Raw genomic sequence first — 19,676 nt, 5'->3', positions numbered from 1 at the left:
TATGATCATCAGATGGAAAATTACACAGTTTCAGAAACATTTAAAAATTCCTCGTAGCTACTTTAAGTGTAATTAGGTAAATTAGGCGAGGTCGATTTACTCAAGTACTGTACAAATTCAACATTGCACACAGCAAGGCCATTATTTCCAATGGAGAGAGTGGCTTTTCTCTCTTGGGCCGTTGTGCAAGCCACAGTGCCATGCACTACACTGATCTTCGTCCAAATTATTCCTTCCAGTGAGACACTGAGCAGACAGGATAGATATTTGTCTACCAGTCTGAGGTGGTGAACAGAGATCCAGCCTGAAAGAATCCCTGCCAGGAAGTGTTTTAACAGAGATCAGCTGGTGCTTGGACTTCTGGAACCTAATTGATGTATTCACTCTTGCTCAGCCAACTCCTTCTGCGTTTCACTTTACTACATACGTATTTGGGTCAGCTCCTGCAGAGAAATCAAGCTGTCTAATTTTACATCTCTGAACACACAAGGCTTGTTTATTGATTTATTGCCCTCTAATTCCTAATGCAGCAGGGGATCATTTCTGCTCCGGTGGATTTAGGAATGACTCTTTTCAGTCTGACCCAGCACAGCTGGTTTACAATATATACTTGTGTAAATAGTACACACAAGTGCTGAAGAAATGTGTTTATTGAGGTTATGCCAAGATAGAATTTAGTGTGACTAATCTTCTAATACTATGGTTGGTTTTTTAATAAAGGAGTCCAGTTATTGTGAAAAAAAACTTAGGTTTTATGGTACAGCTTTGAGTCATCCTCCTGTTAATGAACCTGGCATAACATGTTGGCAAGTTTTTAAGGCCAAATGTATCCCATTGTGTTTGAATTGACTAAGTGGTGCCATTCAAGAATGAATACAAAGCCACACAAGGACTACTGACATTACACTGAGGAGGGGCCGATTTAGCCATATTTAGGCAAAACGATGTCAGCAAGAACGTTAATACTCAAAAGAAAAAGTGTATCAATTTTAAGGCCCAATAGGCTGCACTGATTTTGCTTTGTTCTTTTGGGGAAATGATTGTAAAGATTTACAAGTAATATGTTTACGGCATATACTCTCTAACTGGGCCGTTATGGGACTGATTGGTGGGATTGCTTTGGACGAAGTAGACACGGTGATACACTGGTAAGAGCAAATTATGTTTAAAGCAAGGCAAGACAAGTTTATTTGTATAGCACAAGGCAACTCAAAAGGCTTTATAGAGGCATAGAAACACATTGTAAACATAAAAAATATAAGTACATTCAAGAAACAAAGCACAATCACAACAAAGACAAGTATAGTTAAAATTTGGAAACATTATAATAAAATAGATATTAAAATCTATTATAGACTTTAAAATAATTAAATTAAGCCAGTAAATTATTTAAGGATAAGAATAAATAAACAAAAATAATGTTATAATCAAATTTCAGAAAGCTGCAGTGAACACTAAAGTTTTCAAATTTTCACAGAAGGCTTTTACACGTCAACAATTTTGTTTTCATTACTTAGAATGGGGGAGACAGAAACTACGCACTATAGCTTTAACTACATTTAATATTGTATGTGGAGTTGAAAATGTTCCACCAAAACAAGTTCCTTCCCGAGACTATTTTGCAGATAGACCATCGCTGCATCTGGAGCAAGACAATTGTGATTGGTTTAAAGAAATGCAAACAACCCAGAGCGTTTTTTTCTCCTATCCCAGAATGTATCTGTAGTGTAGCTAGACCTTATGCTGCAGCGCAGTGGACAGAGCCAGAGTAGGACTAATTTTCAGCCCTGGAGTTTCATGCCTTAGACCGGCCCACTTTACTTCACGACTGACTATATTAAAGGTCCCATGACATGGTGCTCTTTGGATGCTTTTATATAGACCTTAGTGGTCCCCTAATACTGTATCTGAAGTCTCTTTTATATAGACCTTAGTGGTCCCCTAATACTGTATCTGAAGTCTCTTTTATATAGACCTTAGTGGTCCCCTAATACCGTATCTGAAGTCTCTTTCCCGAAATTCAGCCTTGGTGCAGAATTACAGCCACTAGAGCCAGTCCCACAATGAGCTTTCCTTAGTATGTGCCATTTCTGTGTCTGTAGCTATTGAGGAGGAGAGAGGGGGGGGGGGGGCAAGGTTGAGGGTGGGGGTGTGGCCTTGACCAACTGCCACTTTGCTTGTTTGAATGCCATGATGTCTCTCTCTCATGGGTGGGCCAGTGGGAGATAGCATTGGCAATGCGAGGCTACTTTGCAGCCATCTATTGTCATTTTCTCATACCACAGAGGTTGCTATGACAATTTCCTGACGAAGAGGCGACTGAAAAAGTCCACCTGTGCCTTAGTACTTCTATGGAGTAGACCTGTTCTGAATAAGGGCTGGCTCTTGATTAGCCTAGCTTGGCAAAAAGACTAGAAACAAAACAGAGGCAAACAGTCCTTAATGGAGAAGACCATTATAAACTACATCTATAATTATCATTTCTTTATCAACTTGCGCAATAAACACATTGCGAAAGACACTCAGACATTTGTTGTGTTAGTTGAAAGAAAATATCAGCTGAAAACAGTTCTTTAAAATGTAACTGTCCTTCTTTTTTAGTGGTGACTTTTATATTCAATTCAATGTTCAATTTGTTCAATAAACGAATGATGGAAAGGATGCTGCGCTACAGTGATACAAGCTTTATTTTATAATCGTCATCACACTCCGGAGGCCATTTTGGAAAAGCTCATTTCAGGGGGCATGATTCTGTTTTGTTTCTCCTTTTGTTACTCACACCTCTCAAGGGGAAACTGCTATGGTATAAATTACAAGGTTAATGTCATATTCTCTTACCCTAAAAAAGAGAAAAGCTGTCCTGATCAGTGAATAAACTCATTCCCATCACACCCAGACAAAGACACACACTCTCCCCCATGTCGTCTCTTCCATTATTGGGGCCTGTGGAGGGTAAGTGGTGGAAGTAATCCTTACACACTTGATGCTCTCACTCTGTTTCTGTCTCCGGTTCACTGAAGGATAAAATCAAATTAGCGTTCAGTTGAACCAGCATTCAGCCACGCTATAAATCTGGGGATGTAAATGATATGTTGACACCTGAACGTGTCATACACAAGAAGGTACTTCTTTATGTACAACGTGACCCACTAAAGGTATAACAAGTGAAACATGTTTTCTACTACGGTAAAACATAATTCCACCAAGTTTAACTACTTACTCCAGATCAGGGAGGCCATGTTGTGGTTTTCCCTGTTTTATTTAGTCAATTCATTCCCTGTGTGTCAAATGAGAGCTCTGGAGCTCTACGGGACATATTTATTAGTAGTGCGTTGTACACACTGTGTAGTGTATTGAGTGGGACCCCTATTGCTGGGTACATGCTGGGTACAGCTTGCTCTTCATTGCTCGCTACAGAACATTCAAGAACTGATGAAGAAAGAGATACCAGAGATGGTACATTGCAGCAAACTCCACCAGTTCAAGCATCATTGAAATGAACGCTTTTGTTCCCATTAATAGCCTGGTCCCAAATACGCCAAATCGGGCCAGGGGCGGAAAGTGGGGGGACCAATGGCTGGTATATTGCTAGGGGATCCAACTATGTCATGGCAGGTATATTTGTCAGGACCCAAGGAAGCGTATGAATTTGTTTGGATGAGCAGTTCTCAAGAATACCGGAGGCCAAGCAACTGGGCCGTTCCAAAAAGGCATGTTTTCTATGGGCAAATCACTATGAATGGACTGTATTTACTAGTGATGACCAAAGTTCCATACTCTCCATACTACTGAGCAAACTCCTTTAACTGATGAAGACTGTGAGCTGTGGTTGAAAGCTCTGGAAAAAGCTTGCCAGTGGACCCTGAGTTAATATTTTCTTGTCAAAAGAATACCTATCATAACACCATGAAAACAGTCTCCACTTTCATAGTCGATTTTAGTTGGAATACATTGCTTAGGCTATTAATGGTTTAGTCACAAATACAAGTCAAATGGATTTCAGCTGGTCAACACTGTAAACACACTCTTGCTTAGATGGGTGCCCAATACTGTAATACTAAAATGTAATGTCATGAAACAAACACACACACACACACACACACACACACACACACACACACACACACACACACACACACACACAAATGTTACTGTTATGTAAAAAAAACTATGCATGGAATGTTCTTAAACAAAAGACATTTTTATGATTATATAATTGCATAAAAATATTTCACTTCCACTAAATGTTATCATTTGATATTTATATTGTTCCCACTATTCTGCTGTACATGCATCCCCAGAGGAGAGAAACACAATCACACATGGCTAATGTGCGTTTGCCCTAACAAAAACAACACATTGACTGATCAAAGCACATGGCTGCAATGTGTCAGCCTGAAAGCAGGCAGGGGGTCTGCCTGGTCTTATTAACACCTCATGAGCCCTCTGTGCTTTGTGTGAGACTTCATATGGACTTCAACACACACACACAATATGCATGTGCACTCGGGAATAGACATGTTGTGCTCTACAGTGTTTTGTATTTTAAATGTATTCACCTCATTTCTATTCAATGCCCATTTGTTACATGTTGTTCACTTGATTACAGACCTGTTCATCTGTTATACACATTGACAGTAGTCTCGCATTGCCAGACCAATCACAATCGTCTTGGGCGATGCAGCAACGGTGGCTCTGCAAAATAGTCTCGGGAAGGAACGTGTTTTGGTGGAACATTTGAAAAAGAAAAACGCCACATAAAATGAAGTTTACTGTTCACACAATACAGTAGCCTACCATAAGCTATTTTGCTGGTTACATGGTTAAAAGTAATTTGCCCTTACTAGTGTATTGCCCTGTGTAACGTGGGACGTTACCTTGTCTACAGCAATCTGTCCCAAAATGTCCCAGTTAAATAGTTGATGCCGTAACATTAAAAATATTCTTTGTAAATCTTCAATCATTCACAGAAAGAACCAAGCAGGCCTGCCTTGTTGCACCTTCCAAATTTTCTTCAAAAGCTGCAATGTTGGGTTCCCAGATAGCTCAGTTGGTAGAGGTTTACTCCTTGACGCAGCAGGCCCAGGTTCAACTCCAACCAACGGCCCTTTGCGGCATGTCATTCCCCCTCTCTCTCCCCTTTCATTTCTTCAGCTGTCCTGTCAATAAAGGCCTAAAATGCCCCCTGATTTTTATATCTTTCACAAATTGGGGCTTTTTCCAGCAGGAAACCCTTTGTCCTCAGGCTCTCAATTTGGAAAAAAAACTCCCAATAAACTTTTGGCTATGTTGCTTGTCATTCTGGCTTTTAGTTTTGATGCTCAAGTTGCTATGAAATATGCATTTATCAGAGTTGAGAATGCAATTTGCAACAATTCTGTTTCAAAGTGGCAAATATATAAAATATGTATCCAATATTCACTGACTTTTTCCTGATAAAAAATTACAGGACTTACAGGAAACAACGACAAAATACATCACCAAAGTGTTTTATTACCACCAGAACATTCCATTGCTTCATATCAATACTGCTGATTTACAGAGAGCACTTGTATTCTTTTTCTACATATCAGAGCATAAGGCCTAATTTATAGTAGAAATTTGAAACTAATGTGAGTGTGATATAACGTGTGTGTGTGTGTGTGTGTGTTTGGGTCATTGTGATTTCTGTTTCTCCCACTGTTCTGGTGTGAGGGTCTTCTGTTCAAAAGCGTGGATCTCTTTCAGCTCCTCGGCTAGGCACATATTCACCATCCTGTTAACACACAACCACAGGTTAGGATTGTACAGTTGTATGTACACCTTTACATCCAGAAGCCGTGTTGTTCTCATGTTGGTAATGCGCATTTGTGACAGATCTTTCCTCGTTAAATCAAACTTTGGCTTTGGTGCCATCCTGACCCACGATGGCTGTTATCAGCAGTAACTGCTGTATGAGAACTGCTCTTCGGCTCACACGATGAGTTTTGGTTTCCCCAGACACATTTATACAGCATTCTACCAATATATGTACAGAGCCTTCAACATTTAAAGAAAGCACAGCATGTGGGCCCTGATACACCTTTAGCTTTTACTATACATAAATAAGTTACCTGGTAGAATTTGGCCTATAGGTTTGACTGCTGTCAATCAGAACAGAGACAAGTGAGCACAAGATTTCACAACTGCTGACCTGGCAAATGGCTGGTTCAACTCACACAGCGCTGGAGTTAATGCTTTCCTGTGATATTAAGATGTTATATATTTACTGTACAATGGCTGTGCTGGAGCTACATGATCTCATGATATTTGTGTTTATATGTGCAGTGTTGGCACTGATTTAGTGGTTTTGCTTTGCTCAATTACAGACTGTGATTTCACAACTTGATATAACCGACTAGCTATGTGTGTGTTTACACAGATCTTAGGGGATGTCATCATGTAGCATAGCTGCTATATCATAAATTATTATTTTTATAATAAGCTATATTGATACAATTATGTGGTCCAAGTTAATAAAACCATAAATAAAACCTTACCAGTTTGATAATTTACTGTGTGACTTTCTATCAGAAATCACTCTATTTGCAAATTAATATTTCTTTCAATATCCTGGTATTAATACTGTCTGCATGGCCTGACCTGACTTGGAATGTCTTTTGAACTAAACCGATACCAAAGATCTGAGAACAACCCACACTGCAGACATGCATGATGTGATAGTAGTACAGTGTAATACCTGTGTCTCTGTAACAGTGGTTTGCCCTCAAACTGGGTTGACACCACCAGGACTTTGTAGCTGGCAGCACATCTGTTGGGTGATGTATCCTCCACATCCTGTAGTAGACAAGATAACTCACTGTCATGCTGCTGATACTCAATTACTGGATCATGGTGTGCTTGATCTTGCTACCAGGCTCGTTTTCTATACTATAGCTGCCTTATTCTAGTTTGAGTGAGTCCTCTAAACCAACAAGACCAGGGACTGTTAATATTGTACCTTGTTTAGTTGTTTGTTTTATTAGCTGGGGGCCTGCTTAGCACCACACAACGCACAGCTGAACCAAACTCCAATCAAAAATCATTCAATTTAGTGGTGCTTTATTTCTTGGCCATAACTGATGTACAGCTGCGTGACATTCACATCAAATATCAGCCTACACTCAATGAAACAGTGCCTATTTAAATAGGAATAAAGCATGTATAAATAGGTCTTCTAACACTCTGGCTAACATAAACCTGCAGTAAAAAAAACCTGGAGTGCGGTCGCGTGAGGCAAATTGTAGCCTGGTGAATATGGTGCTATAAATGGTTATAATTATAAAATATATATCTAAAACGTCTCAGTTATTTTCTACCATGTTTGTACTTTTGCAGATACGTAACGTAATGTTAACAATTGAAAGGTGTTTAAAATGGAGTTTGGCTTGTGTTTCTGCCCACTAAGTTACAGCACATACATAGCTAAGCTAGGAGAACATGTAATACAAATAATAACCAGAAACCTACCACGTGCACTGCCGGGAGCTCCTTTATAAGTTTATCCCTGATGTGATCAGCTGTAATAGCCATGTCTGCGTGAACAAAACATATACTGTAACGTTAGTATATCAGTTGTAGTGGGGCTAAATGTGTATAGCTATCTAATTGAGTGTATCACAGGGGTTATGGTCATAGACATGCTAAAACCGGAAGTACTATGGTTTTATTTACGTAGGTTTTATTTAAATGTATATATCTCTTAAAAACACTGTTGCAGCACAGTTTTGAAATTAAGTTTTGATTTAGAATTTTATCATTACCAAAGGTTGTGTAATAGACGCTAGACGGTGTTTGTTTTTCGCTAATTCCAGTCACCGTCCGTGATGGGGTGGGCGTCACTGACCGAAGAATACTATGAAACTATGGCCAATCAGCTGCGGTATATACACATTATAGGCGGGACATCTTTTTTAAAGCAGCGAATCACATTTTTAGGGGTCCTTACAGAAAGACTAACTAAATATTAATAGTGATTCATATAAACGAATATATATGTTTCGAAACGACTCAGTTTGAGATGTAGCAGTATCAATAATTTCTTATTTATGATGTGAGTGATTTATTTGCCTCGCAACGTGACACATTGAGTCCTTTTGAAACACATTTTATCGGGCACTTCTATAGGCTACTAAGTTGTGTTGTTTACATGATTTACACCAACTGTCTATGGGTTTACATGCTAACGATTAGATGCTATTTGTTGAAAGCTTTCTTTCACTGTCTATGGTTGAAAGTCAGCTATAGGTAACTTTGCATGGAAATGTTTAAGATATCTACCTTTGCGCAATAGTACAAGTAATGTTGCCATGAGAATGGCAGCATTACCACAAGTCAGCTAACCGTCATGCTTGTAGTTGCTTAACGTTAGCTAATTACATTCATGCTCTAACGTTAAAGCAATCGTTTAATCAAGGAGCTAAATTATAACACACTGCGTATTTCCTTTACAATGGTTGTCGAGGTAGAAAGCTTCTTTGGCGTGTACATGCTGTACTGCTCGAATCCTAAATTTAAAGGCCGCATTTACATCGGCTTCACTGTGAACCCTGAGCGCAGGATCGGACAGCACAACGCTGGACGGCACAGAGGGGGAGCCAAGAGAACCAGTGGGAGAGGACCGTGGTATGACCAACGTTACTGTGCTATACAACATGATGAACATTGTGTAATTACATAATCAGTGACATTTTGCATGTATTCCTTGTTTTGTTCAGGGAGATGGTCCTCATCATACATGGCTTTCCCTCTGATATTGCTGCCCTTCGGGTAAGTGCTGCGAGTTTGGTCATTTTCCAAAGCCAATAGGAACTATCAGATATCAGTTTAAAGTGCTGCATGTTGCTCCGTGGCCAAACAGCTGCCACAACTGGTTACAGAATCAATAATAGGAAATGGGTGGACAGCAGTGGTGGAAGAAGTTTTCAGATCCTTTAAAGGAATATTTCACCGCTGGAAAGCTGAATATATCTTTAAATTGGGTCACTTATGTAGTAGAAATGTGAAAAAAAAAATTGAAATTGGTGCCTTCTAGGCCGAGAAAAGCCAGAAAATGTGATTTGGTCTTATATGGATGAAAAACACCAAATCCCAGAATGCACCTGCTTCGTTGCTTTGAGTCCACTCCCAAGCCACGCCTACCGCTTGACAGACCGACAGAGGCATTCAACTCAACTCAAGCGTGTTTTATTGTCATTTCAACGATATACACGAAACAACGTTTCATCGTGACTCAAGTGGTGTTACACATTTAACATATATAAAAACGAAATTATATAAAAACGACATACGAAACAGGCTACATTTAGTACACACAATTTATAGGCTCCGTAAAGTTCAGCTAACGCATACTAGCATTAGCGCTTGGTGGGCTGTAAACACCGAGCATAAACACAGCCGTGAATTAGTGTGTAATGTAGAATGGTCGGCATTTAACAGTCACAAACTCCACCAGCAGTTAGCAGTTAAATGGATACAAATCACCACATTTCTGCGCCACTCGGTGTTAACACAGCCCACCTCTTTTACCCGGCGACAGAGCATCTCTAGCTCGGAGGGCTAGCAGGCCTGGTAGCTGGACAGTCCGGTACACTATTCAGGGATGTTTCCACAACAAAAACACAAAGTCTCTGAACTCACGCGTTGGAGGTTGCGTTGAAGTTGGATGTAGTCCAGTTTGTGGTCTAAATGAGCGGACACTTGCAAGCAGGATCCGTAAAGTTCAGCTAACGCATACTAGCATTGGTGTAGCTAAACACGGAGTATAAACACAGGCGTGAATTAGCGTGGAATGTCGAATGGTCGGCATTTAACAGTCACAAGCTCCATCAGCAGTTAGCAGTAGCTAGTTGGATTTTATTTCTACACCAGTCCACCTCCCGACGGGCGAGAGCAGCCTGGTAGCTGGATAGTCCCGGTTCCGGTACACTGTTGTTCAGGCATGTTTCCACAACAACAAAAACACAGCAGTCACTGAACTCACGGGGGTTTTGTTTTAAGGAAGGATGTAGTCCAGCTTTTTGTTTAATGAGCAGACACTTGCAAGCAGGATGGCTGGGACAGGTGGACAGCTAGCGTTAGCTTTCCACCTAGCCGATGAGGATGTCCCCTAGCCGGCTAGCGGCATTGAGCGACACCGCTGGTCTCCGTGCAGGCGAAGCTCACGTAGTGTGCCGAGAATTGCGTCTGTAATAACGTTTCCTCCATATTCTCCGATCTGTACCGATGTATCCCGGTGGTACACACGTCCGGTAGTTTGAATTAGGGCTGGGCGATAAAACGATAACGATATGTATCGCGATAGACACGTAATCAATATCAATAGAAAATACGTTCGATAAAACGTTCGATAACTTGTTTTTCTTCTTCGGAAGAAACCAGAAGTTGCGAAGCAAGTTTGGTTGCATGAACAAAGGCACTCACTCTCTGGTAACCTAGCGTACGAGGTGAGTGACACTCTAACAGCCAATCATGTAACAGTATCAAGTTTGGTTGCGCCACATCGCTGTCTCGTGTTGGATTCTACAATAACAGAACCCGGCTGTAGCGATAAGTGGAAAGATGAGTGCCGCGGGGGGGGAAAATTGTTGATAAAACAGGAAAAGTCAGTATGGCAGTTTTGGGGATTTTATAAGTCTGACCGTCGTCCCCACCAACACTACCGCAAACTTGTTTTACCACCTTAGCCGCGCTCACACTTTGGAGCAAAGCCGTATTCGCCAGCAACGTCCAACAACATCTGCAGCTGCTACACCGAACAAGCAGCAGACCGCCATGGAGAGGTACTCTGCATCAGCGCCTTACTAAACGCTACAAAGAAATAACGGAGGCAGACGTGCTGAGCACTGTCCAGAAGCCAGGTTACCTGCAGAAAATAGTTCTTCTCAGGTTTCAGGTTTCTCTATGTTTATATTTAACACTTTGCACCATTTTATTACACCTTATTAAGCAATTCTTACTTATTCTTTCTTCACTGTGATTTTAGACTTATGTTTACATTTAAATTATTTGAGTGGTTTCCATGGTTGTGTTGACATTTCTGCTTTTATAACTGAGGGGATTATAATCAGAGCAAGGTTAAGTTTAAAATAAAAATGTTTAAATTTAATATATTTTTCTCCTGGTCCTTATTTTAAATAGGTCATAAAAAAATATCAATAATTATCGATATCGACCGATATGAAACACTTATATCGTGATACAGTTTTCAGCCATATCGCCCAGCCCTAGTTTGAATGCAGATAATTGTTGTAAATGTTTTCTGCTGAAAACCGAAAGCCTGTTTAGCGAAGATTCAAGATGGCTGACAGTCGTTTTCATTCGGAATACCTCGGCCAGACTCGGCAGTCCAACCCCCTGTGGGCGTGTTGAAAACATACGGAAGTAGATCCTACTAGTGGCTGTAGTCCTTTGCCTCTGTGTCAGTACCCGATCCGTTCCACCTGCACAATCCGTTCTGCGCATGTGCAAGATGACACGTATGCCATGACGTAGGCGCAGATGATAATGCTGCGTTCATTCCACCACCACCTTGGAATAACGGCACCGCTTCCACCTGCACGATCCGTTCTGCGCATGCGCAAGATGTTCACACGCTAGCCTCCAGCTAACGTTAGTTAGCTAATACTGTCGGACCGCTAGGTGATTATAGCGGTAGCTAACGGTTAATTCGGAGGACTGCTAGGTGATTATAGCGGTCTGCCGTTAGCCTCCCCCGGGAAGCTAACGTTAGTTTAGCTAACGGTTAATTCGGCGGACCACTAGGTGATTATAGCGGTCTGCCGTTAGCCTCCACCGGGAAGCTAACGTTAGTTTAGCTAACGGTTAATTTGGCTAACCGCTAGCTGATTGCAGCGGTCTGCCGTTAGCCTCCACAGTTAAGCTAACGTTAGTTTAGCTAACAGCTAATTCGGCTAACCGCTAGCTGAGACAGCATGTAAACTTTAAAAGACCCTCAAAATAAAACTTGAAAATAAACTTTAACATACAGTGCCTTGCGAAAGTATTCGGCCCCCTTGAATGTTTCGACCTTTTGCCACATTTCAGGCCTCAAACATAAAGATATAAAACTGTAATTTTTTGTGAAGAATCAACAACAAGTGGGTCCCAATTATGAAGTGGAACGAAATTCATTGGCTATTTCAAACTTTTTTAACAAATAAAAAACTGAAAAAGTGGGCGTGCAAAATTATTCAGCCCCTTTACTTTCAGTGCAGCAAACTCTCTCCAGAAGTTCAGTGAGGATCTCTGAATGATCCAATGTTGACCTAAATGACTAATGATGATAAATAGAATCCAGCTGTGTGTAATCAAGTCTCTGTATAAATGCACCTGCTCTGTGATAGTCTCAGAGGTCCGTGTAAAGCGCAGAGAGCATCATGAAGAACAAGGAACACACCAGGCAGGTCCGAGATACTGTTGTGGAGAAGTTTAAAGCCGGTTGGATACCAAAAGATTTCCCAAGCTTTAAACATCCCAAGGAGCACTGTGCAAGCGATAATATTGAAATGGAAGGAGTATCAGACCACTACAAATCTACGAAGACCCGGCCGTCCCTCTAAACTTTCAGCTCATACAATGAGAAGACTGATCAGAGATGCAGCCAAGAGGCCCATGATCACTCTGGATGAACTGCAGAGATCTACAGCTGAGGTGGGAGACTCTGTCCATAGGACAACAATCAGTCGTATACTGCACAAATCTGGCCTTTATGGAAGAGTGGCAAGAAGAAAGCCATTTCTTAAAGATATCCATAAAAAGTGTCGTTTAAAGTTTGCCAAAAGCCACCTGGGAGACACACCAAACATGTGGAAGAATGTGCTGTGGTCAGATGAAACCAAAATCGAACTTTTTGGCAACAATGCAAAACGTTATGTTTGGCGTAAAAGCAACACAGCTCATCACCCTGAACACACCATCCCCACTGTCAAACATGGTGGTGGCAGCATCATGGTTTGGGCCTGCTTTTCTTCAGCAGGGACAGGGAAGATGGTTAAAATTGATGGGAAGATGGATGGAGCCAAATACAGGACCATTCTGGAAGAAAACCTGATGGAGTCTGCAAAAGACCTGAGACTGGGACGGAGATTTGTCTTCCAACAAGACAATGATCCAAAACATAAAGCAAAATCTACAATGGACTGGTTCACAAATAAACATATCCAGGTGTTAGAATGGCCAAGTCAAAGTCCAGACCTGAATCCAATCGAGAATCTGTGGAAAGAACTGAAAACTGCTGTTCACAAACGCTCTCCATCCAACCTCACTGAGCTCGAGCTGTTTTGCAAGGAGGAATGGGCAAAAATGTCAGTCTCTCGATGTGCAAAACTGATAGAGACATACCCCAAGCGACTTACAGCTGTAATCGCAGCAGAAGGTGGCGCTACAAAGTATTAACTGAAGGGGGCTGAATAATTTTGCCGCGCTCAATATTTCCAGTTATTTTGTTTAAAAGGTTTGAAATATCCAATAAATTTCGTTCCACTTCATGATTGTGTCCCACTTGTTGTTGATTCTTCACAAAAAATTACAGTTTTATATCTTTATGTTTGAGGCCTGAAATGTGGCAAAAGGTCGAAAAGTTGAAGGGGGCCGAATACTTTCGCAAGGCACTGTATATAACAGCTGTTACGTCAGTTCTACTTTACTTGTGCTCATTTAAAATACAATCACTCAATACTTGTCTTTATTGTTATTACTGTAATGTCTTAATTTAGCTGTAGCCTGCTTTTCCCATTAAGTTTGACTTAACGTTATTTTAGACTGAATCTAGCTGCAGAAACAACGTAACCAGTGGGGCGGTGCCTGTTATTTCGAGGTGGCATGAACGCAGCATTATCATCTGCGCCTACGTCATGGCATACGTGTCATCTTGCACATGCGCAGAACGGATTGTGCAGGTGGAACGGATCGGGTACTGACACTCTGGCCCAAAAATCTTCCAATGACGCAAAAATCGTCATTTTACGTCATCGGAAGATTTTTTCCAGGCCCCAAATGCAGAAATCTCTCGTCTCAGGGGGACATGAGGGAGGGAGGCACGGTCATTCAGAAATACTATCGGGTTTCTACTGATACAAAGCTGAATGCTAAATCGGTGAAGTATCCCTTTAATTAAGTCAAAATACTAATACCACACTGTAAAAAAACAACAACTCTGTACAAGTAAAAGTCCTGCATTGAAAATGTTACTTAAGTAAAAGTATGTAAGTATCATACTTAAAGTATTAAAAGTACTCCATGCAGAATAGGTGCATGATATATCAACTCAATATCGTTATCACAATATCACTTTGCGCAATATTATATCAAAAGTGTGCAATATTTTTTTATATTTTTATTATTTCTAATATGTCCTGTTCTGTAGACATGCTCTTCAATGTCAGTTGAAATAAACCTTGTGTTGTAAGAAAACTTGTTTAATTTTTTTTTTTACATATGTTTAAAAATATCAAAATTAATATTGATCTTTCAATATTGATAATCAATATCGCAATATCACATTTTGTCAATATCGTGCAATCCTAATGCAGAAAACCCCTCACATTTTAGAAACTGGAAACGATTAAAACAGTTCTGTCAATGAAGTGTTTAATGGTCTAATTATTTCTGCTGGACTTGTAGGCCGTTATATTGTTGGGTAGTTTAATTTATAACAAAACATTGTATTGTATAAACTACATGTGTTTTGTTTTAAAAAATGTTAATTTTGTAAAGTAACTAGTAACTAAAGCTGTTAGATGAATGTAGTAGAGTAAAAAGTACAATATTGCTCTCTGACATGTAGCGGAGTAGAAGTAGAAAGTGGCATGAAAAGAAAAGACTCAAGTAAAGTACTAGTACCTCTAATTTGTACTAAGTACAGTACTTGAGTAAATAAACATTACATGTTATTGTAACGTTTATGTATAAACAAAGTTGTGTTGTTGGTTTCCCTAATAGTCTACTACTAGAGACAGTCGTTGGCACTTGTGAGGACTAACGTTAAGTGAATGTGAGAAACAGAACTTTATTAGCTGATTGTTTCATTATGTTCTGATTCTGAAGCAACACTCAGTGGATTGTCTAGCATAGAAACAGACACTGGGGAGTTTTTGGTTACCTTTTGTATCCATTCATTATATTCTCTGAAAACATCAGTCACTTCACAGTAAATCACAAACAGAATTAGTCTGTGTTGTTGTTGGTTTCTTATGTGTGAAAATCCTTCTCCTCAAACGCTGCCATTTGGTTAGTTGTTGTCTTATTTCCTGATCTTGATGGTTCTTCAGGAGCAAACAGGAATGGACAAAGGGACTTTAGTTCCAAGGTTAGGTCTTAAGTTTAGATCTGTGGCTTGACGGTTCCTGGAAATATTTGCTCAAAAAGGAGTTCCACTCATCTCTCCGCTCTGAAATTCTTTCAGAGTTTGACGCTCTAAACTCCATACCCACCCACACAATGATACATTTGTACAGCAATGATTTATCATAAAAGAGGCAATTCATTGCTCTGTTACTGTTATTGGGATTGTACTCCCGCCTCAGCCGCCGGACCCTATTCCCAACTTTAGCTTCTCCATGAAGCAGGTTATTTGTTACTGATGCAAAATAGCAAGACCAGATAACCTCAATTGTAGCATCTTCCCACTCAGATTCTACAGAACCACCAAATAAACATTATTAAGTTAGTTTCAGTTTCACTAGCTCTTTGGCGCAGAGAATTAAAAGACAAGGTTTTAATTGGTTATTCTGAAGACTACGCTACAAACAATAATAATATTATTATTTTAATATTGTTTTTCTTTAATACGGTTCCGTGTAGTATTAAATATCCCTATAGTCCTATTGTACCTGATTTTTCCAGTATGCTTTCATCTGTGAATAATCTAACCATCATCATCATTATATTTGTCAGTTTGAGTGGGCGTGGCAGCACCCTCACTCCTCCAGGCGTCTCTCCCACATCTCTCGGCGCTCCAAGAAAGAGTCGAGCCTTCAGTTCCACTGGCGCGTCGTCTCCAACATGCTGCGGGTGGCGCCTTGGAACAGACTGCCGCTGACGGCCCGCTGGCTCAAACAGGAGTACAGGATGGACTTTGAGCCCCATCTGCAGCCTCCGCTGCACATCCCCATCGCTTTTGGGAGTGTGAGAGCCAAGAAGAAGAAGCTGCCGCTGCAGTCTGCAGGAGAGGAGGAGGAGGAGGAGGAGGAGGAGGAGGAGGAGGAGGAGAAGGAGAAGGAGAAGGAGGAGACATCCAGGTGTTTTCTCTGTAAAGGACTGGTCAAGGTAGATTCTCTTTAGATATTTAAGGGGATTTTGTTTTGTTCTGTTTTAAGATTTGATACTCTGTTTATGTACAGGTTGAGGATATTTCCCAAAATGTTGGAACTATTCCCTTAATAAAAAGTATAAGGAGAACTCCTAGTGTAAAATAAGCTATGAACAACAGTGTATCCATCCACATAGTACTTCTGTCCGGCTATAATGTGGGTTGCCAGATACAGTTGGTGAGCACAGCATTTGGTTTTGGTCTCAATACTGGTATTATGGCACCAAACCTGGCAACCTCAGTGTGACAGCAAGACACTAGGGAGCTGCACACAGTCACTGCACCTAACTGTTCCTACATAAATCATTCCAACACATATCTCCACCTAAAACCACAAATTGATATGATTACATTTGTTTATGTAGCCTACATATTAAACATATTACATAAGATGTGAATAAATCAGATTGTTAGGCATTGATAGGAGTACTTTTTCACAGAGCCAGGCTAGCTGTTTCCCCTTGCTTCCAGTCTTTATGCTAAGCTAGGCTAACCCCACCTTGATTCCAGCTCTGTACTTAATACACATAAATTAGATTGATATCCATCATGTAGAGCTGTTCTTTTAACAATACTAAAAGTTGATCAAATGTTGCATGTTAGCATGCCAATATTTGCTTAGGTGTAATTTGTAACATTTAGCATGTTAGATTGTTAGTGTGCTAATATGCTAACATTAACATGTTAATAGGCATAGAGACCAAACTGTAAAAACAAACCGGGGGTCAAATAGCACAAAATATAACATCGAAGCTCACTAACAGCTTTTGTTTCATTTCACGAGTTGAAAAAGTTTCTTACCATTAACCTAAAAATGAAATTTTTTAAAATAAAATTACTTTTGTTGGCCATGTTACTGTGTAATGTGACACCATCTTGGCAAGACGTGTAGCCAAACATTTGCAGACGTTTGCAGAGTTGTTGTTTAAACTTGAGGTGACATTAAGGTGATTTTTACACCACATGAATGCCGCATTACTGATAATTACAAATTTCATTTGACTTTTGCCTCACGGTTAAACCATTGTACTCCCAGTATCTTTCACCTGGATCAATCCTTGTAAACTGACTTTCTGGTGGAAGGTAAAATAATGTCAAGTTGTAGGCAGACATAGAGACCTAACATGCTGTCTTTTCCTCAGGTGTCAGAAAAGCTGAGCTGTTTCCACCCGTCCTGTGGAATGAGCACTCATGTGATCTGCCTTGCTAAACATTTCCTGAAGTCAGAGCCGTCCCACCTCCTGCCAGTGGAGGGGGATTGTCCGGCCTGTCGTCGCTCTGTGCTGTGGGGGAGTCTCGTCCGCCATAAACACTGCTGCTTCGGAGACCTGGGGGAGATCACACCGTCTGCATCACAGGTTAGAAGATGTACAAATGGGCGCCTGTGTAGCTCACCTGGTGGAGTGCGGAGGCTCAGTCCTCGATGCAGTGGGCCCGGGTTCGACTCCTACCTGCGGCCCTTTGCTGCATGTCGTTCCCCCCCTCTCTCCCCTTTCATGTCTGGGCTGTCCTATCAAATAAAGGCCTAAAAATGGCCATATTGGATAATGGGATGTATTCTGTCTGTCCTAAAGCTTTTACTACTTTACACATCCTGTAATTAAAAAGCCTGTTTAGGAATTCAAAGGAAATGACATCCACAGTTTCCTTCTGTACTAAAGACCATAACTAAATATTGATTTTAAGAACTGATGTATTACAAGTAAACATAGTTTTTGATGTACTGATTTGTTCTCTGATCTTCCACAGAGCCACTGGGCAGATGAGCTGCAGATATGAGGGAGTGGAGCCTAGCAAAACTCAACTTTTATTTCCTTCTTAATTAATTGTGGTGCTACATGTCATGCAGAATTATGTAGATGATGTGCGATGGAAATGTCTTTTTCAAACTGAACAGGAATGTACATTAACTTTATTAAAGCTGTTCAGCAGAAATGTGCACAGGTCCAACATCTCTCCAGGAATAAAATCCTAAACCATTAATTATCATGTATGTTTAATATGTGTGCATTGTGTAACAAATAAAACAAGATTGTTTTGTAGTGTACATGAAACATTGTTTTCTGTCACAGTAATACAGAAGTGATAGTTCAATATACTGGTATGGTAAATGAAGCTAAGGATGGGACCTCTTGTAAATAATACATGTATCTACAGACCTGATATACAGTACAGGCCAAAAGTTTGGTCACACCTTCTCAATCAATGAGTTTTCTTTATTTTCATGACTATTTACATTGCAGATTCTCACTGAAGGCATCAAAACTATGAATGAACACATATGGAATTATGTACTTAACAAAAAAGTGTGAAATAACTGAAAACATGTCTTATATTTTAGATTCTTCAAAGTAGCCACCCTTTGCTTTTTTGATAGCGCTGCAAACCCTTGGTGTTCTCTCAATGAGCTTCATGAGGTAGTCACCTGAAATGGTTCTCACTTCACAGGTGTGCCTTGTCAGGGTTAATTAGTGGATTTTTTCCCCTTATTAATGGGGTTGGGACCATCAGTTGTGTTGTGCAGAAGTCAGGTTGATACACAGCCGACAGCCCTATTGGACAACTGTTAAAATTAATATTATGGCAAGAACCAATCAGCTAAGTAAAGAGAAACGAGTGGCCATCATTACTTTAACAAATGAAGGTCAGTCACTCCGGAAAATTGCGAAAACTTTGAATGTGTCCCCAAGTGCAGTCGCAAAAACCATCAAGTGCTACAACAAAACTGGCTCACATGAGGACCGCCCCAGGAAAGGAAGACCAAGAGTCACCTCTGCTGCTGAGGATAAGTTCATCCGAGTCACCAGCCTCAGAAATCGCAAGTTAACAGCAGCTCAGATGAGAGACCAGATGAACTGGTCAACTGTTAAGAGGAGACTGCGCGAATCAGGCCTTCATGGTCAAGTAGCTGCTAGGAAACCACTGCTAAGGAGAGGCAACAAGCAGAAGAGATTTGTTTGGGCCAAGAAACACAAGGAATGGACATTAGACCAGTGGAAATCTGTGCTTTGGTCTGATGAGTCCAAATTTGAGCTCTTTGGTTCCAACTGCCGTGTCTTTGTGCGACGCAGCAAAGGTGAATGGATGGATTCTACATGCCTAGTTCACACCATGAAGCATGGAGGAGGAGGTGTGATGGTGTGGGGGTGCTTTGCTGGTGACACTGTTGGGGATTTATTCAAAAATGAAGGCATACTGAACCAGCATGGCTACCACAGCATCCTGCAGCAACATGCCATCCGGTTTGCGTTTAGTTGGACCATCATTTATTTTTCAACAGGACAATGACCCCAAACACACCTCCAGGCTATGTAAGGGCTAGTTGACCAAGAAGGAGAGTGATGGAGTG

The 19,676-nt window shown here is 40.7% G+C and overlaps 2 protein-coding genes across 3 annotated transcripts; one reads left to right on the top strand and one right to left on the bottom strand.

Moving 5' to 3' along the window:
• Window positions 1-5,473: 5,473 nt before the first annotated feature.
• Window positions 5,474-7,868, bottom strand: zgc:112271 (uncharacterized protein LOC553698 homolog). Of its 2 annotated transcripts, XM_039823283.1 has the most exons (4): window positions 7,782-7,868; window positions 7,489-7,553; window positions 6,719-6,816; window positions 5,474-5,755 (listed from the first exon to the last, which is right to left on the bottom strand). In XM_039823283.1, exons 2-4 carry the CDS (start codon window positions 7,549-7,551, stop codon window positions 5,656-5,658), a joined length of 261 nt encoding a protein of 86 aa, XP_039679217.1. In that variant the 5' UTR covers window positions 7,552-7,553; window positions 7,782-7,868; the 3' UTR covers window positions 5,474-5,655. The 2 variants fall into 2 exon arrangements, with proteins under 2 accessions (XP_039679217.1, XP_039679218.1); XM_039823284.1 differs by lacking the exon at window positions 7,782-7,868 and having other exon boundaries at window positions 7,489-7,673.
• Window positions 7,869-8,152: 284 nt separating this feature from the next.
• Window positions 8,153-18,374, top strand: slx1b (SLX1 homolog B, structure-specific endonuclease subunit). The gene is made up of 5 exons (XM_039823282.1): window positions 8,153-8,643; window positions 8,736-8,787; window positions 15,913-16,284; window positions 17,470-17,685; window positions 18,077-18,374. Exons 1-5 carry the CDS (start codon window positions 8,471-8,473, stop codon window positions 18,104-18,106), a joined length of 843 nt encoding a protein of 280 aa, XP_039679216.1. The 5' UTR covers window positions 8,153-8,470; the 3' UTR covers window positions 18,107-18,374.
• Window positions 18,375-19,676: the final 1,302 nt, after the last annotated feature.

The sequence above is a fragment of the Perca fluviatilis genome, chromosome 14 (genome assembly GCF_010015445.1).
Source record: "Perca fluviatilis chromosome 14, GENO_Pfluv_1.0, whole genome shotgun sequence".
Classification (NCBI taxonomy): Eukaryota; Metazoa; Chordata; class Actinopteri; order Perciformes; family Percidae; genus Perca; species Perca fluviatilis.
The sequence above is the reverse complement of the archived record's forward strand: the minus strand, read 5'-3'. Positions and strand labels throughout refer to the sequence as shown.